This window comes from Neophocaena asiaeorientalis, unplaced genomic scaffold (genome assembly GCF_003031525.2).
Source record: "Neophocaena asiaeorientalis asiaeorientalis breed wild unplaced genomic scaffold, Neophocaena_asiaeorientalis_V1.1 scaffold150, whole genome shotgun sequence".
In the NCBI taxonomy this organism is placed as follows: domain Eukaryota; kingdom Metazoa; phylum Chordata; class Mammalia; order Artiodactyla; family Phocoenidae; genus Neophocaena; species Neophocaena asiaeorientalis.
In genome coordinates, this window is record NW_020176571.1 from 12,208,221 (window position 1) to 12,232,896 (window position 24,676).

At 37.9% G+C, this 24,676-nt stretch overlaps 1 protein-coding gene across 1 annotated transcript in view; it reads right to left on the reverse strand.

Moving 5' to 3' along the window:
* SLC15A5 (solute carrier family 15 member 5) overlaps positions 1–24,676 on the reverse strand; it is an 83,242-nt gene that overhangs the window by 26,617 nt on the left and 31,949 nt on the right. The window contains 4 exon segments of the mRNA XM_024733010.1: positions 1,097–1,228; positions 10,821–10,921; positions 10,923–11,007; positions 18,790–18,976. Coding sequence (XP_024588778.1) covers positions 1,097–1,228; positions 10,821–10,921; positions 10,923–11,007; positions 18,790–18,976 — 505 coding nt within the window.

A 24,676-nucleotide genomic window follows, 5' to 3' on the forward strand; every position in this document is an offset into this window, starting at 1 on the left:
AGAAAAGAACAGGGTTTGATCTTAACAATCAAGGATTGTAGATTTGTTCCCTAGAACTCTACTATACCTATCATTTAATTCATCACTCAATTTTATTGCTTCCCTACACCCCTGGAAATTTTGTGATGGTTTGGAAGTTTATTTTGCTTGCCATGGTGTTTCTAGCGCCCAGTATGGTAATTGGAACAGAGTGGATCCTCCATAAATATTTTTTGAATGGATACCCTAGTGTTAAAAGGAGTTTCTCATTCATAGAATTTATGTTTTCCATAGTGTGAACGTAGGCAAGTAAAATTTATTTGTAGAGAATACAAATGAATGTTTCTTTACATTATTTTAAAAGTATAACTAAGTATTTTTGAAAGCAGAGAATAGGCATGCAGTATTTCCCATAAAATAAGCACAAGCAAATTTAATAAATTTTAAGCTGTATTAACCTCTCAGAACAAATAAAGGAAAAAGTCTGTAGATTTAAAAAACAGCCAAAGACATTTCACTGTGACAGCTAATCTTTAATGTTATCCTGTTTGATTTTTCTACCAGCCCATATAAGTGTAGTACTTTTTATGTTGCATGTGAATTTTTCAGATTGATTGTTTCTCCTTACCAAAATATCTATAGGGAAAAATTTCCAAGATCAGTTGTCATTCAACTCACAATTTCTCTTTGGTTGCACAGACACTATTTCTGGCTAAAGGATCATCCAGATACCCTGTCCTTTTATATTTACACAGGACTTACCTTTTCTGAGGGTCACCTGTGCCAGCTATGACACATTATGGAATACAGCCCTGTTGAAAGACCCAGTAAGAATATAATGACCAGTTTGTTTTAAAATACACGAAAGAAAGACAGCAGACAGGGTCTCATGAGAAGTGACATTCTGTAATTACCTCCCCCTATCAAAAGAAAAACAATTCCTAGAAATTAATGAATACAGCAAGAGTCTATTTCCTATCTTAACTCTCTTAATTGCAAAAGTGGATCAATTTAAAAAAAGACTACGCTAGCAAAACCCCTCTCTTAAGGTTTTGTCCCTCAATTCTCTAGTCATCAAATCAATATATATATAAGCATACCATGAAACTGTTTTTACCTTCTGAGATGAGGTAGACCAGCTCCACCATCAGTGCCCCCATGAAACAACCAAAACCATTGAACAGCGTCAAACAATTCATAAAGTTTCCTCTGATGGTACTTGGAACAAATCTGTATGATATTACAGAGACTGAGAAGAAAAAAGGTCAGAATTTAGAATTCTTTAAATTTTAAAATACTTTCACAGATATTCTTCAAATTAGTATTGATCATACCTCAAAGAAAGTTTACCAAAACAGGCAAAATTTCTGTTGGACTTTGTTAAAGTTACTATAGTAAGCTATATTATGATGTTACAATTTACAGATGTCTACAAGGAATAAAAAATGGCAAAATATATTGCTGTAATGGTACAAGGAAAATTTGATTACTGGTGGTTGAGTGTCCCAATATATTCACCCAAATTTCACCTCAATTGGAATATTTCTTATGAATTTTGGATTGAGCTAAGGCTTGTACTGGTTAATATCATGGCAATCTATCAATAAGGTCTATGATTCTGTACTTCCATATACATCATTAGGTTCCCTATAGAGATCTTGAATTTATCATAGAAAACTAGCATGGAGGTTAACAGCATGGGCTCTGGAGTTAGATAAGCTTATACTAAAATCTCGGGTCAACTGTTTACTACCCCTGTGATTTTAAGTATGTTACTTAAACTTCCTAAGCCTCAGTGTTCTTGTCTATAAAATGAGAGTAAGACCATTACTCACTTGCTGAGGTGCTGTGACTGTTACTTGCTATAATATATGTAAAGTGTTTATTACAATGCTGAATAAGTTTAGCTATTTTTAACAGTATTAATTTTACCAAATCAAATAGCCCCTAACTACTTGTGTAAGGCACTGTGCAAAGCCCTTTATATGCATTTAAATTATCCCAGTTAAGAAGAGACAGTAGCTTAAGCATTGGGTCTCCAAAACGGTTATCTTTTCCCCCCCAAGTCATCGTTGGAGTAATAGTAATGATGGTGGTAAGAGGTTGAAAGAAAATCACGGAGCAAAGTTCTTTTTAATTTTCGCTTAAAAATAATTTTTTCAATATCAGAAATAAACAAAATAAGTATATATAATTTTGTACATTCCATATCAACATAACTATGTTAAAATATGCATGGCAATCTAAGGGATAAAGCTAAAATATGAAGCTGGAACATGAATACATGGGAGTTTATTGTACTCATCTCTCTCTTTTGTATATGAGTGGCAAAATATTGTAAGTAAACACATTAAATGGCATGAACAGTTTTAGCTTTGACTGGCTGAATTATTGGATTTTTACTCTTTTGAACTTTGCAAATTTTTCTACAATGAGAGCTAGTAGATAAACACTAAAGCTCTTTTAAAAAAGAAATGTGGTGATAGAAAACTGATATACTGTAAGCACTAAACTTTTAGTTTCCCTCTCTCTAAGAAGAATGAGATTTTATTACCTTCTCCCTTCCCTCTCAGGAAGACTTCACCCCTGGTTTCTCTGTACTTTTACCCCAGTAAAACTGCATTTGTCCAGCACTTTTTTTTTTTTTTTTTTTTTTTTTTGGGGGTAATGGCTCACGGGCGCAGCCGCTCGGCGGCATGGGGGATCTTCCCGGACTGGGGCACGAACCCGTGTCGCTTGCATCAGCAGGCAGACCCTCAACCCCTGCGCCACCAGGGAAGTCCTGTCCAGCACTTTTAAATGAACTTACTAACACCTAATGTCAATGTATTCATGTTCCTTCCTGTTTTCAATTAACATTTCTGTTTTGCTTTCTGTGTGTTCTCCACGTGTTTTTATTTATCATTTGATAAACATTTAAAGGAGTCTCTGTGCTCCAGATGTGCTGAGTTCTGGGGCCGAGGGTGGGAAAAAAGCATCAGTACATCTTTCCTGGATTTTAAACTCTGGGAGGGCGGAAAGCAGAGATATGCACAATACTAACGGCGGTGCTAACTGCGCACTTAATACCACACATAGTTACTGGAGATGAAGGTAATGATGGTGAGAAATAAAATGCTGTGAAGAAGGGCTTCAAATATCGGCACCAGGAGGCCGTGGGTACCAGAGCTCTCTTGTGCAGTGCAAACCACCAGCAGGAGCCCGAGGCCAAGCTCGCAAGGTTTGTTCAGAAAGATCCAAAGGAGAGTACGAGGAAAATGCTGAAGAGGCTTTGGGAAGAAATGATTCATGGCTATAAAAAGGATGTGGCTTATGAACTTTCCTCTTTATAAATATGAGGAGACAAACAATGGGCAGAAAGACGAAGTAGGCCGATTTCTTTCACTGAGAAAAAGCAGAAACTCTACAAGCCCAGTATTACTTTGCTAGTTAATTATTAATCCTGTGCTTTTCTCTTGCTAGAACTTCTGGTGCGGTATATAATTCATGAACACACTTTGCCAGCTCTCTGCCTGCTGGTGAACCTCTCTTTGATGTCATTTCCATCGTTTTGAAAGCCTCCGGTTCCCTTTTATAGGACTTAGCACTTCTAGTCCTCTGATCTCCAATTCCAGGCGTCTACTTGCATGTTCTGATCTTTTTCGACTTTGGTGATCACCAGCTTGATTTTTTAGGCTCCATGATACTTCTTTTGGCATGTTGTAGTATAGATATGATCAACAAGTCTGCCACTATTCTAAAATTCTCATTTTACTGTGAAGACACTGTAGAAAATATTCAGTGTACGGGAAAGCTGGTCTTCTTGCCAAAGAGAGCTGAAATGTGTCTCCAGGTGGAGGGTGGTTAGTGTTTTGCAAAGATGCCCCATCACAGCATATGCGGGATCTACAAACTATAGGGCCAGAACTGCCTTCCTGACGCACCTGGTGCTAGGAACTCGTTGCCGGAAATTTCTTTTACTCCAGTTGTTCTTAAACAGTTAAAATGTGTTTATTGCATTTGGTGAGGGGTTATTTTGAACATGTGGAGAAGCACCACAGAACTAGAAAATGGAACTTTATACTATTTCAATTTTCAGGTCATTTTTCCTTCCTCATCCCTAAAAAGCTTCAGCTTTGAATCTCATGTTACCCAATTATATCACCTAATATTTCTCTTTTGTGCCGTCAGCCACCAATCGCTAAGACATTTTCCTCTATTTTTCAAAGTCATCAGCTCCCCTCTAATGGTCACACTCTCCAGTTCCACTTCTGCCTTAATCCTCGGCAATTTTAACGAACACATACATATAGATCATCCTCCCAACCTTCCATCCTGCCATCTCTTGGTTTCCCAGTTCCTGACCTCCTTTCCAATGTCCTTGTCCTCCACTTGACATCAGCCACTCACACCCATGGTCACACCCTGAATCTTGCACCCCAGACCAGGGTTGTTGAACTACAGTCAGGTAAGGTCCAGCCTGCCACCTATTTATAAATAAAGTTTTATTGGAACAGAGCCACACCCATTCACTGTATATTGTCTCTGATTGCTTATACACCACAATGACAGAGTTGAGTAGTTGTAACAGAGAGTAGAGTGTAAAACTTAACCATTTACTATGTGACACTTTTAAGAAAATGTTTGCCAACCCATGCCCTAGAGTAATAATTGTCACCACTCCATAATCTCAACTTTGTGCCTTCCCCTCTGACTACCACCTTCCATCTCCCCAGCTTATTCTTGACTACTCAACCACCAGAATGCTTGTCCTCCTTCAGGGCCTCCACTCCATTACTCCTTTTATTATTTTCACCTCTTTCATGCCCTTCATGTTCTCACTACTCTTTTTACTCAAGTTAAGTTCCACTGGATGAGTTAAGTTCAACTGTCAGAGTCATATTCTAACACATTCCCTCATTTCTTTGCCTGTCTCTTGCTTTCTGGAAATTGATTGGCAAAACAATTCTTTACCTGCTATCTCTGCTCCTATATCCATGCAGTCTAATGTGGCTGGAGAAAACCTTATAACTCCGTTGACCAATCCATTTTAAATTCCTGCCCACAAACCTCAAATGGCCTCCTTATGCTCTGTGGTAACTTCTATATTATCTCCCTGGTTCCTTCACTCCCCATTGTTCTAGACAACGACTACACGCCTTTCCCCTCTCTTCCAACCCCCAACATGTCCTCCTTCATCCTCAGCTCATGGCTTGGCATCCTGCTTCACTAAAGATATCGAATTAGCTGGAAGAGAATTTCCATAGAATCTCCACACCATGAGTTTCTGCATCTACACACTCTGACTTCCAAACTGTCCCCATTGATGAACTATGCTTGCTACTGTGTAAGCCAAATTCTCAACTTGTATTTTCCTGACACCATCAACTTTCCCTCTCTGTTGAATCATTCCCACCAGAATAATCTGTGATGCCATCATTTTTCTTCCTTAAAAGCAATACAAATAAAAAACCCTTTCTTAACCCCGTTCCTTGTCAGCTACTGTTTCATTCCCCTGTTTCCCTTTGTAGCAAAGTTTTTCAAATGAATCGTCTTCAATTCTTCTTGTCCCGTTATCCCTTAAACGTATTCTGGTCAGGCTTTTGAACGTTCCCATTCTGGGCGTACAAAAAACTCTTGCCAAAATCACCCATAGCCCATAGATTGTTTAATTCAATAGTCAATTCTCAGTCCTCAGCTTGTTTGATCCATCAGCATTTGACACAGTTGATCATTCCCTCCTCCTGGATACCTTTTCTTCATTTGACTTTTAAGATGTTGCATTCTTGGTTTTCTTCTTTTCTCAGGTTCTTTTCTGTCTCCTTTGCAAATTTCTCATCTCCTGAATGTCTTCATAATGGAGTGCCTCAGGGCTCTCAGTTCTTGAATCCTCTTCTCTGTCTACACCGACTTCCTATGTACCCTGACTCCCTTGGTGATCTCAACTAGTCCCATTACTTTAAATACCACTGAAATGCTTATGACTGTCAAATTGCATCTGTCCCCTACTTCAGTACCAAATCATAGGCTTGGATATCCAATGCCCTTTTTGATATCTCTGTTTGACAGCTCATCCTCAACATGTCCAACATGAAACTCGTGATCTTCTCCTCAAGGCTTGCTGCACCGGTAGCCTGTTATCTCTCTATAGATGTCAACTCCATCCTTCCAATTGCTCAGGTCAACAACTTTGATGTCATCGCTAACTCCCCTCTTTCACTCTAGTGGTCTGTCTTCAAATATGACTAAACTTTGACTATTTCTCACTACCTATACTGCTTCTTCCTGTTCTGAGACACTCATTGGTCTTCCTTAGATTAGTACCTCCATGTATCTATCCTTTTCCTCACTATAGTATATTCTCTACAGCAGAGAGAGGGTTTTTCTTTTTTTTTTAAGTGTGAGTAATATCATGTCACTCCTTTTCCCATGTCACTCAGAGCCCAAGTTGTAGTCTTTTTTTTTTTTTTTTTTTTTGTGGTACGCGGGCCTCTCACTGATGTGGCCTCTCCCCCCACAGGGCACAGGCTCCGGACGCGCAGGCTCAGCGGCCATGGCTCACGGGCCCAGCCGCTCCGCGGCATGTGGGATCCTCCCGGACCCGGACACGAACCCGTGTCCCCTGCATGGGCAGGCGGACTCTCAACCACTGCACCAGCAGGGAAGCCCCAAGTTGTAGTCTTTACAATGGCCACTTTTACTCATCTCTTACCAGTTTCTCTCTTCCTCACTCCTCCAACTGCATGAGACTCCTTGCACTTTCTTGCCAGACACACCTCCCATCTTTGCATTTACTGACTGCTTTTCCAGCAATGATATTCTTTACATATATCCATGTGGATGACTCCCTCAACTCTTTCAAGTCTCTGCTCAAATGTCACCTCTCACTGGGGTCTATCCTGACCAATCTCTTAATGCTGCAACCTGTTCTCTCCCTACTTGGCATTTCTGATTCCCCTTATCCTTTCTATCTTTTCTTCTTTAGCACTCATCAACTTCTAACATGCTCTGTGATTTATTACATTTATTGTGTATTACCTTTCTCCCCTTGGTAGAATATAAGTCCTACAATGGCAGAAATATTTTCTTTCTTTTTTTTAAGCTGATGTGTCTTAAGTTCCTGGAGCAGTGTCAGGCATATTGTAGACACCCACACAGTATTATTTGAATAAACAAAAACAAGTTATGAGATAGCTGGGGTATACACTGCCATGATTAAGACGTAATTTGAAGTGTTTTCTTTTTTTTTTTTTTCTTGCGGATCACCTTCAATGTCCACCATGACTTAACGGGGTAAAAAACGTCCACTGAAATTTGGGAAGTGATCCACTGTGCTTGCTTTCTCAGTGCTAACAATGTAGGACACTGTCAGTAATTTGAATAGTATATTTTTATTATACTCAAATAGAAATGGCTATAGAGTTCATCCATTCATTAGTTTATTCAATCTAGTATGTAAAATATACTTATTTATCACCTACCATATATGTGTACTTTTCAGAACACGGAAGAATACAGAGATGAAAAAGAAAGATCAGAAAATGTACTTCAAGACTGTACATTCTCATGGTGAGAGGCAGGCAATAAACATACACTTATAAATAAGAAAATTTTTGATTCTCACAAGTGTTATTTTAAAAAAAGTGGAACAGGGTAATGGACTGGAAGATGATGGGATGACCAGGGAATCCTCTCTGACGAGATGATCTTTGAGAAAACTCAATAATGAGGAGAAGCCAGCTGCTTGAAGAGGAAAGAAAAGAGATTCTAGACAGAAGAAGTTCAAAGGCCTTGGGGCAAAAATAAGTTTGACACCTTAGAAACACAGAATGAAGATCATCAAATTTCTAGTGAAGCGGTCAGGGGAAAGAATGTTCTAGAATGTGGTTGGAGCAGTACACGGAGGCCGAATCATGTGGAGTCTTACTCACCATTTAAGAAATTTATCTCCAAATCCCTACTGTGGAATTTTAAGCAGGGGAACGACAGGACTGATGTTTTAGAAAGAGCAGGATAGCTGTTAAGAGAATGGTCTCAGGCAGGAGAGGAAGCAGGGAGACAAGTTAGGAGGCTCAGAAAGAATTGAGATTAGAGGACTTCCCTGGCGGTCCAGTGGTTAAGATTGCATGCTCCCAATGCAGGGGGCAAGGGTTCAATCCCTGGTTGGGAAAGAACTTGCATGCCTTGTAGCATGGCCAAAAAAAAAAGGAATTGGGATTAGAGACCAGGTGGATAGCAAAGGACATAGTGAGACAGAGCCAGATTTATTTGTCATTTTTTCATTTTTACAAGTTTTATTTTTAGTGAAGTACAGTTGATTTACAATGTTGTATTAATTTCTGCCATACAGCAAAGTTTATTCGGTTATACATATAAAGACATTTCTTAATGGTTTTTTTTCCATTATGGTTTATCTCAGGATATTGAATATAGTTGCCTGTGCTATACAGTAGGACCTTGTTGTTTATCCATCCTATATGTAATAATTTACATCTGCTAACCCCAAACTTCCAGTCCTTCCCTCCCCCACCCCCTCCCCTCTGGCAACCACAAATCTGTTCTCTAGGTCTCTGAGTCTGTTTGTGTTTCATAGATCAATTCATTTGGAGACAGGGCCAGATTTAGATTATATTTCAGAGTAAAGACAAAGACTTGCTGTTGGATTGGAGGTGAGAAGTAAGGAGAGAAAAGGGACCTAGGACGACTGGTGAGAAAGACACGATTCTGCCCACACTGCCAAGTCTCCTGGTGCTCACATTGTGGTAGGTGTGGTAGAAAGAGTTATGAGCCGGACATCTGTGCTTGAGCCCTGAGTCTTGGACTATTAATTTATGTGAAAGATAGTAACAAAAATAACAGCATACATTACTGCTGCTAATACTGAGTGCTGTCTATATATTCGACACTCTGCTTTTTTCCTTTACGTGAAATATTTCACTTAGTCCTTACAATATCCCTTCCCCATTTTTTATAGATGATGAGAAAGGCTCAGAAATGCAGAATAATTTTGCCAAGGTCACACAACCAGTCAGTGGCTGAAGTGGGTTTGAATTCAGATCTGCCTGACTTTAAGACCATGGATATTAACGGCTATGCTGTACTGCCTTCCAGAAGAGTGATTCTTGATTTTACAGTTCCAAACACCCTTTCACATTTTATGTCATTTAATTCTCAAGAAGTAGGCTTCATTCCCATTGACTGTTACACTGATGCTGTGATATAAGGAAGGATTATAATTATTTCCATTTTAAAGATCTAAAAGGTGAAGCTTAGTGGTTAAATGAATTTTTAAGGTCACACATGTAGTAAGTGACAAAGCTGTAAGTCAAAACAAAGTCTCTGGTCCCTACCCCATGAGCTCTATAGAGGAAAAGTCAGTTGACTTAGTTTGACCTCAGCTTCCAGATGGGTAAATCAGGGATGGGTGGACTAAATGATTTATACTACATGATCTGCCTTTTGAAGTCTATGTGTGTAAGTGCCTCTCTGGCTTTTGTGTGTTGAACCACAATTGCTTAGCTGGCTGGGCATTTCCTGACTGCATTCACTCATCACCTTCATACATTACCTTTCTTCACATCTAACCTATAAAATTCTGGCTGACTACATCCAACAGTTTTCTGGAAACATCAGGGAAGTCACAAATATTTGTGTGGTGGCATTCTTTTATACTTCTGTTGTATTCCTTGTAGTGTTAAACAGTGATAGCCACATTTTAGAATCTCATAAAACCTTTTATTTCATGTGGAATGAAATGATTTAAAATTATAAAAAAGAAGTCTAACATATATATGACTGTAATGACACAATTTTATTTTGACTTTTTTCAAAGAACTGCTTCAGTATCATATATATGTATGTGTATGTGTGCACGTATGTATATATAAAATATATATTTCTTTAAGGAATTTAAGAATAACTGAAGATAATAGAATCATTGAAGATTTTAAACAAGGGAGATGGTAGAATTGTCATTTAGGATAATTATTCAAAAGGTTGTGAATTGAGTAGCTAGAACAGGAGAGATGTTAAAGGTAGGAAGAGTTAGGAAGTTATAAAAATAATCTTGGTAAAGTATAATTGGTGCTTGAGTTACAATCAGGATTCCCCATACAGGGAACAATAAGGAAGATAGAAATATAGGATGCAATAGATCACACTGGTAAATACACACACACACTCACACACACACACACATTTCTGTGCAAGAAGTCATAGAAATATTTTGATGAATTTTAAAGTGGCTAGTTTAATTAATATCAGCCATCTAGCTATGCCAGAAAATGCTTGATTTTTAATAAAGTTACTTTGAACCTGTCTTATGAAACACTAGTGATCCCACTTAATTTAGTGTAATTTAATTTAAAGACATTGAGTTGTCTGGAAAATTGACTCAAATTTTCATTGCTTTGCATACTTATATACTCTGAAAGTACATTAGAAATGTCATTCTTGGAGGGAGTATATATGTGAGTTTATCTATGAATGAGAGGGAGCGGGGTGGGAAGAGGGAAGGGAGAAGAGGAGAGTTTTCGTCTGCATATGTCAGCGGTGTCTTCTAGATTTTAGCAAAGTTTTTTCCTCCTGTCTTGTATCTGACCAAATGATCACTGCCTTTAACCAAGTTAGTAAATCTTACGTTCCATTCTATCTATATTCAGGTAGAATTAATGATAGTCTGTATGTAGTAAAGGAAGAAAGAGTAATTATACATTTTTTTAAAATGAGGGTGATGCATAGGCTTGTTCTGAAGCATTGTGGGAAATCTCCAGGGTGGGACTAGATCTCCAGCTGCTTGAGGTGATGTGTTCTGTGTGAAGACTCAGTGTGTTCTAACAGGTGGTGAAAAAATTGTTACTCACAGGCTGGGTTGACCAGAGTTTCAGCCCCTCCAAGTAAAATGTATTGAAGAACCAGGTGGAAACAGGGCATGGAGGAAATGGTGGCAACTTTGCCTGAAAGACTGCTTGACTGGATGGAAGTGCTTTCTGTGTATTTCAAAGAAGCCAGCTACCATCACAGAAAATGCAGCAGAAAGATTGCCAGCAACTGAAGAAGAAGTGAAAAAGAAAACAAAATTTTAAAGAGCCTCCGAATCAGTGTAATAGGCTATAGCATTTCTTACACATGGACAGTAGAGGATGTATCCTCAACATCTGTTGTTTTTGCTGATGTTCCAAGGATATCCAGATGCCAGCTAACTGTGTTGTGTGATTTTCCTGTGCTCGGGCTCTGGTCTCTCAGAAATGGCTACATGAGTTCCCTATTTCCTGACTTACTGGTTACATGGCCTCAGTTATTTAACCTCATTATCTCTTTCCTCAGCTCTAAGATGGGGTTAAAGACCCTTTGTAGGATGGCTGTGAGATTTAAAGACAATGTACAGTTATTATTGTCACGGTTCCTGGTAGCAATTAGTAGCAATTATTATTGAAGCTAAAGCAATGGTTTTGAACTTTTATCCTCAGATAAGTTATATTATTCCGATAACTTTTTTAGATATATCTGAATCAAAAATGATTTGGGAAAATTTTAAATAAAATGATCTCTTTATAAGATTTTAATTATTATTGAAAAACAGTTTTGAAATAACCTGTAAGCATCATCAGTCCTCAGTTTTCTGACATTTCTCTAATCTTTTCAGAAAAAGTAAAGCAGCTGTTACCGAATTAAAGACTAGAAACTTTGGCTTAGGAAAAAAATATTAAAGGTGAATTAACTAGGAAACAGACATAAATGGAAGCAATTATTCAGATAGTGGTTCAGCTTTTCTCTTTTACTTTTAAGGAATTATCTAGGAATTTTTGGTTGAAAATGAGTAGAGATTTTGTTACAGTTTTGGTACGGTTTATATCTACCGCAACCATTCCATTTCTCAATTTATCATTCCTATTACTGGACTTAATCCCATTGTTAGAGCAGAGGCAAACTTTAGCTTGATGGAATTTACTTGAAATTTAGAGATAGTCACCTTTCGCTAACTTGCATAAAATTTCAGATAAGGCAAAGCTTTCAATTCCGAAAAATCAATCTGATGTTTAAATAGCTTAGTGTTTGTTTTGGTTGATAGAGAAACTGGTAGGTAAATTTTTTGATTGTATCTCAGCATTTAAATGTATCCATAAAATCTGCTCTTTACTGAGACCTCAAGAAATAGAAGGTGTAAAAAGGGAGGAAATCTGAATAAGAGAAAATTTGAGGAATTTTAAAATTTATTATTACTTTAAATCAGGTTCCACGAAGGCCTATTCATAATGAAGTAGAGATTTTGGTTCTGTTAACAGTTCATATTTAAAAAAGGAATTTTAATATTATCTACCTTTAAGATAAAATTCATCACAGGATTTATCTAGGTTACTTGGCACGTTAAGACTCACCAGAAAGAGACCTGAAATGTCAATTCAATTTAATATTTACTCTGTTACCGCTATATGTAAAGCAGTTTGCTAGGGCAGTTGGGGCCAGATTTGGCCCATGAGTGTAATGGTTGGCCAAACCTTGGTTTAGTCATCGGGTTTTATGGCTTACTGATGAATTTTAGCTCTGACTTGATGCGGAATTGTGGCATTTTTACCTGGGCCTCTGTTTCCTGTACATAGGCATGAAACGTGAGAGAGAAGTCTCTTGGCCTCTTGCTCTGTCCTTGAAACTCAAAGTATAGTCCCTGATCAACAGCTTAGGGATCACCTGGAAGCTTGCTAGACATACAGAATCTCAAGCTTCATCCTAGAAAGACTGAATCAGATCTGCATTCAACAAGATCCAAGAAGATTTCTACACACGTTAAACTTCTCTAGCATAGAGCGCTCTGAGACCAGGTCTAGGAAAGCCCAATGAAAGATAGTTCTCCAATTTCAAGCAAAGCACGAACATTTAACTCATTTGCCTAGATATTTTAGGGCAAAGTGTATTTTACCTGAAGCATCTAGGTAACTACATTTGCTTTTTATTTGCTGCTGCACTCCAGTGCAAGTGAAAAATGGCTTTTTAAAAATTCATAACAAAGTTGGATTCCAACCTAAATTTAATCTGCTCCATTTTTATTCCTAACTTCTATTAGATCATAACTCGTCCAAAGCAGAGTGCTGTTTATCAGAATGTACACATTTTACACCTCTAGCAGATCTGTATTTACAAGATAAAGCACATGGTTCCAAAGGAGATATTATATTCAGATAAATAATGTATGTTTTAATATTGGCTGTGTGATTGTAGACAGGTCTATAAAAGTCTTAAAGCTCTTATAGTTTGTTCTATTATCCCACCATGTAATAATTTTCCAACCTAGACCACAACGAAATTTTTAAAAGTCAGAATTTATTCAAACATTTCGGTTGTACTTGCCATTTCCTATTGAAGCAGAATCTAATACTACAATATAGATATGTTAAGATTCTTCCATTATTGGTTAAATTTACCTCACTGAGAAAACTATGGGTTTTTTTATGTGTAGTTTGATGTATGAGTCTCTGATGTGTAACACAACAGTAAGTATGGAATTCTACTGAATCCTTGAGAAATTGCCCTTGGATCCATGATTTTGGAAAATTCTGAGGATATGAAATTAGCTGATGTAAGAATATACTGGTGTCCATAAAACACTCTTATAGAGACAGCTGTGATTTTATCATCATACACGTCTGCTGCCTTTGTGGAAGATCCTTCTCACCCACTATTAGAATGGCATACGTTTTTGGCTTTATTGTTTCTCCTGCTAGTGGTATGTTCCTGTATTTGAATTGAGCTATCCATATTCTGTCTTTCGTTTCTCTTTAGACCACTCGAAACTCATTTCAGGAGATTCGGCTTCAGTTTGCGTTTAACCTTCTGAACCTGGAACAGGTAACTCATTTACATGGAGATCAGTTATACAAGTGTATCTGTAAGGTATAAATTATTGCTTCAGATGGTTTACTAGATGGTCGGCCTCCAATTTAATTCCAGTGTTCATGTCAACTTTAAAAGTAAGAACCTGAGAACATTAACGTGCTTTTATTAAACACGTGAACAACCGAAAGAACGAGTTATTCAGGCTAGATATTTGCACGTTACTTCTTTTAGCGTTTATATACTTCCTCTCGCCAGGTATTTTGCGATGGGTATACACTGTGATGTTTCTTGGAAAAATGTCACAGTTCTAAAAACTATAATAGAGAAAAAGTAGTTTTGATGAAATAATCCTACTTTCAATGAAGGTGATTGGATCTCTGACTTGGTTTTTAATTTATCAAGCATTTTGATTCCAACCAAAAAGAAATTTTATATCACTGCCAATTATTAGGACTCGTAGAAGTTAGTGGTTACACAAGAAGGAAACAACACCTCGGCTATACCTATATCATAAAAGACTTTAAGTTAGAATTTGAATTTTCAAGTTTTATTTTAAAGAGGAAGGTCTGGCAGATATTTGAATATACTTCATCTGCATTTCAATATCAATGCTACTTAAAAGCCCAGATAATTGCTACCTGCTGTGTTGTACACATCTGCTTTGTATAAGGCTTAATAACAATCTTAATTAGGCTGATTTTAGTCAGATCAATACTTGTGTGTGTCAGCGCTAGCTACTAAAGCCACAGACTGCAGGGCTTTAGCTAATGGTAAGGAAAGGAGATACTCATGGTGTAAACATTTTTGAACCGAAAAAGGCTAAAACAAAGGATATCCAACGATGACAGAGGATAAATCACAGTATCACTGATTCTAGATTTTTAGTGTACTAAGATTGACTTTTAAACAGACAAATCTGTCACATGTAACGTTAGGAAAATACAGTCTTGATGAAACACTCTGAGCGTATCAAACCTTTGCCTTTCACAGTTCTGGAAGGTTTGGAGACTTTTTTATTGTTGGTACTTTGGTACACTTGTTGTTTTCTTTAGCTGATAAACTCAAGAATGTCCTATCTTGAATAAGAAACTCCTCTTTCGTTGCACTGTTTATGAGCTAGATGAAGGAAAGTGAGCTCATTTTTTTCCCTTTATTAAATTTCTAGTTTGACCAACTGAATGAGATTTCTCTATCCCTCACTCTTGGCCGGGGCTGTGATTATCCATGTCAAACACTAGGCATCGTCATTGTCTATACCATCTGCCTCCTTAAACGTGATGGGGAACGACTGAATGTGAAAGGGAGTGGGGGACTCCAGGAGCAGCTACTCATTGTGATGACAAAATTTTTCATTCACTTCGTAGCCTTAATTGGAAATCGCAGTCAGGATTCCAAATTAACACTGATAACTTCTGTAATCTAAGAACTCTGTATGGCTGGTAAGTGGAATAATGATGATGATGATGGTGATGATGATGATGCAGTGGGCTTAGAATCAGGTCTGAATTCAAATAAGACATTATCTTTGAGACCCTTGACCTAGTAAATGATGAATTATCGTGAAGTTAAGTGGGGTATGTATATGAAGGTGCCTAGGTTCCAATTAGGAATTCATAAATATTTGTATGTTCATAATTTATATACTTATATACTTCACTCAATTTTCAAGGTACTTGGGTTCAAAGTGAAGGTAAATTTTAATGTTAGATTAATTCAGTTACGTAGATTACTGTCAAAAAGTACCCTAGGTTTATGTTTATATGTCCTGATAAAACTTATTCATCTTCCATAATCACAGGCAGAATATGGAAAACTTAAGCAAACATTTAGTTAAAAAGATGCATACCTCTTTATATTCCCATAGCAAAATATTATGCAAATAAGTGAACAAGTATGTAAATGAACAAATGAATGGAGTCTGGCTTAGAAACAACTGAATTCAGTATTCTGTATGCAGAAGAATATAACTCAGTTTTTTTAGATGAATCTAGTTTCTTTCTTTTTCCTGCCCAATAAGTCTGTTACCACTCTTCATAGGGAATATTTAGTTCATTAACATCAAACAATATGTTAGATAACTCTGTCTAACTTTCCTCTATCCAGAAAAGCACACACACACTTCTTTAAGAATAGACATGATTTCAAATATGCAAGAGTGGAGAATTGTCCAAGAGAAAGTTGCTCATATTTCAAGTGAATTTAAGATTTCTTATTCTCAGGATTTTTTTTTTTTTTTTTTTGGCTGCACAGCATTGCTTTTGGGATCTTAGTTCTCCAACCAGGGATTGCACCTGAGCCCTCGCCTGGTCAGCAGTGAAAGTGTGGAGTCCTAACCACTGAACTGCCAGGGAATTCCCAGGAAGGATTTTTTTTTTTTTTTTTTTTTTTGGCGGTACACAGGCCTCTCACTGTTGTGGCCTCTCCCGTTGCGGAGCACAGGCTCCGGACGCGCAGGCTCAGCGGCCATGGCTCACGGGCCCAGCCGCTCCGCTGCATGTGGGATCTTCCCGGACCGGGGCACGAACCCGTGTCCCCTGCATCGGCAGGCAGACTCTCAACCACTGTGCCACCAGGGAAGCCCCCAGGAAGGATTTTTAAAGTAGTTCTTTCAGTCATGTTGTATACCATATTTCTCTAAAGTAGCCCAATTAAAAAAATTTTTTAGTACTAAAGCATAATTTGGAAGCATAGACTCAATTTTCATGATTCTGTACAGGACTGCCAAAGTGTCTGGTATTTTGCAATGTAAATTTACCCCCATTTTCTTCTGCATTCAATATATTAATAGTACACTGGCTGTGGGTAGGTACGATGTCTTTTCTTTTGTATCCTCAAATAGTGTCGGGCATTCACTAATACTGTTTTGGATTTCACTGGCAGACAAAAAAAAGCACTTTTTAAGATTTAAGGACTGTCAAAACCTATTAAGATTTATAGTTTGCCTAAACCTATGACAATAAAGAATGTCAGGGTTACTGGCTTATGGAATAAATCAAAACAGAATATGCACTAAAGACCTCTACAGTTGAAGATAAAATAAACTAGGGAGAGTTTAGTCACTTGAGTTCTTTCCAAAAACAAATCTACTTTGTGATGTGATCTTGTTGATGGCTTTGGTAAATAGGAAGCACATACCCTAAAATTTAATTTATAAACAGAGGAACAGCAAAATATATAATAATGGGTTACTAGAAGACTGTTTGGTCTTCACAGATCTCTACAAAGGAGGAATTAAGAAGAACAACTGGTTAGCCAAGAGAAAAGAATCAGTTGCTTGACCTTGGCTATTTCAATGAAGTTATTTCTCAAGTAGATGATAACACATAAAGTTGCCATTGCATGCTATTTCTTTTTTTTTTTTTTTTTTTTTCGGTACGCGGGCCTCTCACTGTTGTGGCCTCTCCCGTTGCGGAGCACAGGCTCCGGACGCTTAGGTTCAGCGGCCATGGCTCACGGGCCCAGCCGCTCCGCGGCATGTGGGATCTTCCCGGACCAGGGCACGAACCCGTGTCCCCTGCATCGGCAGGCGGACTCTCAACCACTGCGCCACCAGGGAAGCCCCATGCTATTTCTTAAGCGTTTCAAACTCCCTTTGTTTTGTGTTTATACTCACCAAACAATGAGACCTGCCCCTTGCAAATGATGACTCAATATTAGTTAACATTTATAGAGCTTTCACTCTGTGTCCCAATTGGGCTCCAGGTACTGATGTCACCCTGAATGATTTCAAAAGTCTTACAGAACAAAGGGACCCAAAATTTATCTCAGGCATGCCCCTCAATAAAAAAAATAAGTGAACTAGAAGACAAGAAAGGTTAAGTGGCTTTTCCAATTCACTCAGGAGCAGCTCAGTAGCAGAGCAGGGGCTGAGACCTCCATTTCTGGTCGTTAGATTGAGCCTGGTTTTCCTGTACCATCGTTTGTCGTCTTGTTCCACGGCAGCACCTGAGGGACCACAGCGAGGCAGAGGAGAGTGTGACCAGAATGCTCCTCCTCTCCCATTTCATTGGCAGAAATTTTATTTTACAGTCTATTGATTGTGTTCTGAGTAAGAAGTCCTACATTTTTTTTCACTTAAAAAAATGGGAGTAGACCAAAGAATCCACCTGCCAATGCAGGGGACACGGGTTTGACCCCTGGTCCAGGAAGATCCCGCGTGCTGCGGAGCAACTAATCCCATGTGCCACAAGTACTGAGGCCCGCGCTTCTAGAGCCCGTGCTCCACAACAAGAGAAGCCACCGCAATGAGAAGCCCGCGTACAGCAACGAAGAGTAGCCCCCGCTCGCTGCAACTAGAGAAAGCCCACGCGCAGCAATGAAAACAATGTAGCCAAAAATAAATAAAATAAAATAATTATTAAAAATAGGAGTAGACCATAACAACAGCAAGGCTGTAATTATGTGAGGTAATGGAAGTGTTAACTAACCTTATTGTGATAAATATTTTGCAGTATAGACTTGCATCAATTCATGACACTGTGCGCCTTATACAGTATGTCAATTATATCTCAATAAAGCTGGAAAAAATGTTTGAAAATTACTGTTTTACACTTTACTATTGGAAGAAGTGCTATATTAAAGCTGTGAATACGACTTTTAATAAATTTTTCTGCTGGTTCAGAAGTTAAAGCCTCCCAAATGTAGCTCAGCATTATTTTTTAGGTCCATTACCTGTGTTAATTTTTAAGAACATTCTCAGCATCGACTTAAGAGTAGAGACTGCTTTACTTGAAGAAGAAGAGGCCATTTGGTGGCATTGGAAGTTGCACCAAGTCTTTATGTGTGTCTTCTGAGGAAGCATAAAAGGATGAAAAGAAAATGGGACACTGATGTCTATGTAGAGATTTGAGAAGCTGGACATAATCACTCTCAAATTCACCTTCTTCCCAATTTGTCAAAATCAGACTACTCCAGAGCATATAGCTAGCTTAGATCCTAGTACAGTGTTTTTTTATTTTAAAAGTTGTAAACCATTCACTTGAAACGGTAAGTTGTACTTACTAATGCATGCCAACAGAAATGGGCCATCTCTCTTAGAGGGAAATAGGCAGGTGCTGAAATACTCCATTAAAGGAGCTAAAAGTAGTAGTGGTAGGATGCTGACGACATTCATTACTGCAACTGGCAGAAGAAATCCACCCAAATTCAGGTTGGAATTCATGGTCTGCAGATAATATCCTGAAGGAATCTGTATTTGAAGGGGGAAAGAGCCATTCAGTAAGACAGTGGTTAAAGTAACTTTGGAGGAAGTGTCCTGTGGCAGATTTCTTGTCCCTTGCCAGTACTCTGTGACAGATGAGCTGGATGTTCCCCGGGTCTCCAAGGTCATGATTATGAACTGACAAAGGAGAGTAGGAACTGTGTCTAGTCTATTGACAATTCTACTGATTCTTTATGGACGAATTTTGTCATCTAGTCTATCTTCTTAATTTTCCTTGGAAAAGTAAAAGTGACCCTAATTTTGTGCTTGGGATGACACATAAGAAATCAAGTAATAAATTTTGCATATAAGCAAATAAGCTTTTTGTTTTTCCCAACAATAAAGCAAAAGCCAGTAGAAAGTATTAAGACTTTCATTTTCACCTGGATTAATTAAAAAATAGTTTGGGGCTAGGCTAGATCCTTTAAATACCATCGAGTTTGATGGCGAAATAGGTAAGAATGATTTTTCCCTAAGAGGGGACCCAGTGAGGAAACATATTACTTGTTGTAGGCTGTCTTTATAGGCTACCTGGATTGGCCTTGTTTTTAACATAAGCCAAGTAAAACGAGAAAAGGGAGAGAAAGCACACTTGTGTCTATACTCTCCTTTTAAACTAATTGTGTGGCACTAGAGGACCAGAAAGGGAACTCCAAGAAAAAAGTTACACAATAAAGTAGCAGAAATGAAAACAAAACACTAACAACACCTCTACCTCACTGGAAACCGTCAAGGTAGTGTTAGAATTTCTTCATTTTTTAAAAAAAAACCTAATACTAACTAAAACTCTAACATTAACTTGGAGTCTCTTCAAGTATCCCTAACCTCTCATTAGGTCACAACATCAGAACTAAAGTACAGTGTCACAGGAAAAGGGGCATCTCCTCACTTTTATAGTTCATGAGCTGTGTTGCAATAATCACATCTTTGTCCTTATCATTAGTAGCACAGAGTATTTCTTTCATTCCCAGAGGCACAGAAAGCTACTGAGTGTCTTGGCGAGAAAGTCAACCCAAGTCTTGTCCTTGAGGAGTGGATTCTCCATTTTTTCTTACAGTGTGTGAACTACATTAGGAGTCCTGCCTTACCTCCATCCTGGGAGAGCAACCCGGCTCAGACATCCAGATGACAGCTTCTTGTCTGAAACCTTCACTAACTCCTTCTCTATTACCAATTGTGCAATTCGAGAAGGTATAAGGAGAAGCAGAGTCATGAGTCAGTACAGCTGCTAACCAGCCCACCAGTTGTAAAATGAGCCTATTGCTATGTTAACTGCCTAAATCCGGGAATGGACCACATTTTCACTGAGATTCTTTCTATCTGTATAAAATATGTCCTGGTGACAATTTATCTTCCAATCTTTAATTTGACCCTTGGGACTGTAAACAGGATTGTTTTGGTTGGGTACAGATGGCAAGAGGGAAGGGAGTATTAGCTAGTTCTGCCCTAGTTCAATCAAAATATTAAGCATGTATCCCCAGTCAGAGGCAAATGAATGATGGTTTTTAAAATAGTGCTGGCAGCAGAACTACTCTAAGACTGAAAGGATCTCGGCACAACTTGAAAGTTTCTGTTACTGATTTCAAGTGAGAATTATTGTTAACAGGAAGAAAGTTATTATCGGCATGAATCACAGACACAGAAACCTGTTAACTTAATAATGTGGCAAATGTACTATTAGTCTTTAGTGAAGCAGTATTAATATATTGCATAATCTAAAAAAAGGCCCCGATATCTTGAAAGCTTGAACTCACTTCTGCTTCTGCCTCAAGTTCTGAAATCATCTCCTTTAAAAATTTTCAATACTTTTATTTCATACAAGCCTCTGAGAATTCAGGAATAACTGCTGTCAATAAAGATTCATTTTCACCTTTGAATGGCCAGTAATGTCAAATGGCGACATCATTGGCCTTAATATCAACATATTTTAAATGTATGTCTTGGAACTGAAGGTCAATAATGGCTACTAAATTTAAAATATGGAATTCGATGATGTTTTATTCTTGGTATTTTGATCGCCTTTATACTGGTGATTATTTCATCTGGAGGCAAAAATCTTATTCCAGCCTATCCCAATGGAAGTTACCTCTGCCTCCCTTGAGAAGTACATTCTAAACATTTTCTTTGAAGTTTCTGGTATAACATTAGTGTATATGATTTTGGAACCTGTATAGTCTGTACCAGGGATTTTTAACCCAGCTGCAAGAGAGGCATAGTGGGTAACAGCAAAGTGTGGGCATTGATACCAGCCTGGGGTAGGGATAGCCACTCTGCCATATGCTAGTAGGGTAACCAAGAACCAATTGCAAGTCATTTAATGTCTCTGAGACTCAGATTTAGAATGGTAAAATCTGCCCTGTAGGCTTGCTTTGGGGGTTAAATTAGACACTGTGAAGTCATCTTTTAGAGGCTCTGACACATATAGGTGATCAATAAGTATTAGTATTTGTTCTTTGCAATAAACTAGGCATCTAGATTTGGTGATATGCTTAAAAATTAGCTTATCAAAATTTATTCTAATTTATGTTAAATTTTAAAATATGTAACAGTTTGCAGAGAAGACTCGAACTTAGTAAAAAAAAAAAATCAGGTGTCACTACATTATGAAGGTAAGAATCAGTAATTTGTGCTATTTGCACAGAAGGTTCAAGGCATCCCATGGAACCATCAGTAGTTTTGTACTCATGATTAATTTCTCCATTCTAAGATGTTTTCATGATATTTTTTTAAATTTTAATACATTTATTTAACCCAATAAAGTAAAAATATTTTAGCACGATCAATATAGAAATTATTAATGAGATATTTACATTGTTCTTTTTTCATACTGAGCCTTCAAAATCTGGTCTTTTACACGTATAGTATGTTTCATTTTGGACAAGGCACATTCCAAGTGCTCAAGAGCAACAAGTGGCCACCATATTGAACAGTACAGTTCTAGAACAATATGGGAGACAGTGATTAAAGTGTGTGGGATGCAAATGGTGATATGTTTTAAAAGTTCACCTGTAGCATGCACGTCTTATCTGCTCACCTACGTTACCCTAGAACTAAATAGGCATCATGCTTTTACTTGTGTGTCAAAGCTGTGGCTTAGAGTGTCTATCCAAGCTTACAAAACTACCATCTTTCTCCTCCCCTTCTGAGGTTAAAAGAATACACCCACTACCAAAGCTTGAAGTCTAACCATCAACAGTTAGCAAAAGACCTTAGCTGGTTGAGGACTCTTATGATTAAAAGTTAGGGAAGCCCATCACAACTCCAGCATTATGTAGAAGCTAATAAATAGCAGTTGTTACATTTACTTATTGCAGGAACAAGCACCCAAAGTGTAACGTGGATTCTCTTAGTTCAGTTATGTTAAAATAATCCAAATAGTTTTCAAGCAGTTACTCTATCGTCTGAAACTGTGTTTGAATACTGCTGGCATATGTTAGAAACAGCTAACCTGGATTTACAAACTGTTTCTACCCTGTAGTGATAAATATGTTCAAATGAGTTTCTTGGAATGGAAGGGGGAAGTTAACATGAGAATAGAGTCTACCAGATCAGACTTCAGCCTCAGTGAAAGTATTTCCCAACACCAAGTCTCTCTGATACCATTGCTGAAAGTTTGTGTTTTTTTGGCAACATGAAGTGAAATATTAACTCCTGTGAAGAAAGAGTTTTTGGAGTTGAGGTTTTAGAAAAAGCTGATTCATTGGGCTTGGCTTTACTTATATTTTCTGTGTGAATATAATGTAATATTTTCTGCGGCCTTTTTAAGAATCTGAAAACCCACTTAGTAGAAGAGGATGGGTGTTGGTCTCTAGCATGGGTGACAAACCAATCTCCAGCACGTGAATCAGACTGCGTACTTGGAAGAAGTCAGAGGAGCACATCCCCAGTTTCTTTCAGAATCTTGGATGTAGCCCCTCTAGATTTTTATTTTTTTTATACAGCAGGTTCTTATTAGTCATCAGTTTTATACACATCAGTGTCTACATGTCAATCCCAATCTCCCAATTCATCACACCACCACCACCACCACCAACCCGCCGCTTTCCCCCCTTGATTTCGTACGTTTGTCCTCTACATCTGTGTCTCTATTTCTACCTTGCAAACAGGTTCATCTGTACCATTTTTCTAGATTCCACATGTATGCGTTAATATACAATATTTGTTTTTCTCTTTCTGACTTACTTCACCCTGTATGACAGTCTCTAGATCCATCCATGTCTCTACAAATTACCCAATTTCGTTCCTTTTCATGGCTGAGTAATATTCCATTGTATATATGTACCACATCTTCTTTATCCATTCGTCTGTTGATGGACACTTAGGTTGCTTCCATGACCTGGCTCTTGTAAGTAGTGCTTCAATGAACATTGGGGTGCATGTGTCTTTTTGAATAATGGTTTTCTTTGGGTATATGCCCAGTAGTGGGATTGCTGGGTCATATGGTAGTTCTATTTTTAGTTTTTTAAGGAACCTCCATACTGTTCTCCATAGTGGCTGTATCAATTTACATTCCCACCAACAGTGCAAGAGGATTCCCTTTTCTCCACACCCTCTCCAGCATTTGTTGTTTGTAGATTTTCTGATGATGCCCATTCTAACTGGTGTGAGGTGATACCTCATGGTAGTTTTGATTTGCATTTCTCTAATAATTAGTGATGTTGAGCAGCTTTTCATGTGCCTCTTGGCCATTTGTATGTCTTCCTTGGAGAAATGTCTATTTAGGTCTTCTTCTGCCCATTTTTTGATTGGGTTGTTTGTTTTAATATTGAGCTGCATGAGCTGTTTATATATTTGGAGATTAATCCTTTGTCCATTCATTCCTTTGCAAATATTTTCTCCTATACTGAGGGTTGTCTTTTCATCTTGTATACAGTTGCCTTTGCTGTGCAAAAACTTTTAAGTTTCATTAGGCCCATTTTTTAATTTTCGTTTTTATTTCCATTACTCTAGGAGGTGGGTCAAAAAAGATCTTGCTGTGATTAATGTCAAAGAGTGTTCTTCCTATGTTTTCCTCTAAGAATTTTATAGTGTCCTGTCTTACATTTAGGTTGTTAATCCATTTTGAGTTTATTTTTGTGTATGGTGTTAGGGAGTGTTCTAATTTCATTCTTTTACATGTAGCTGTCCAGTTTTTCCAGTAGCACTTACTGAAGAGGCTGTCTTTTCTCCACTGTGTATCCTTGCCTCCTTTGTCATAGACTAGTTGACCACAGGTGCGTGGGTTTATCTCTGGGCTTTCTATCCTGTTCCATTGATTTATATTTCAGTTTTTGTGCTGGTACCATATTGTCTTGATTACTGTAGCTTTATAGTATAGTCTGAAGTCAGGGACTCTGATTCCTCCAGCTCCATTTTTTCCCCTCAAGATTGCTTTGGATATTTGGGTTCTTTTGTGTCTCCATACAAAATTTAAGATTGTTTGTTTTAGTTCTATAAAAAATGTCACTGGTAATTTCCTAGGGATTGCACTGAGTCTGTAGATTGCTTTGGGTAGTATAGTCATTTTCATGATATTGACTCTTCCAATCCAAGAACATGGTATATCTCTCCATCTGTGTCATCTTTGATTTGTTTCATCAGTGTCTTACAGTTTTTCTGAGTACAGGTATTTTACCTCCTTAGGTATGTTTATTCCTAGGTATTTTATTCTTTTTGTTGTAATGGTGAATGGGATTGTTTCCTTAATTT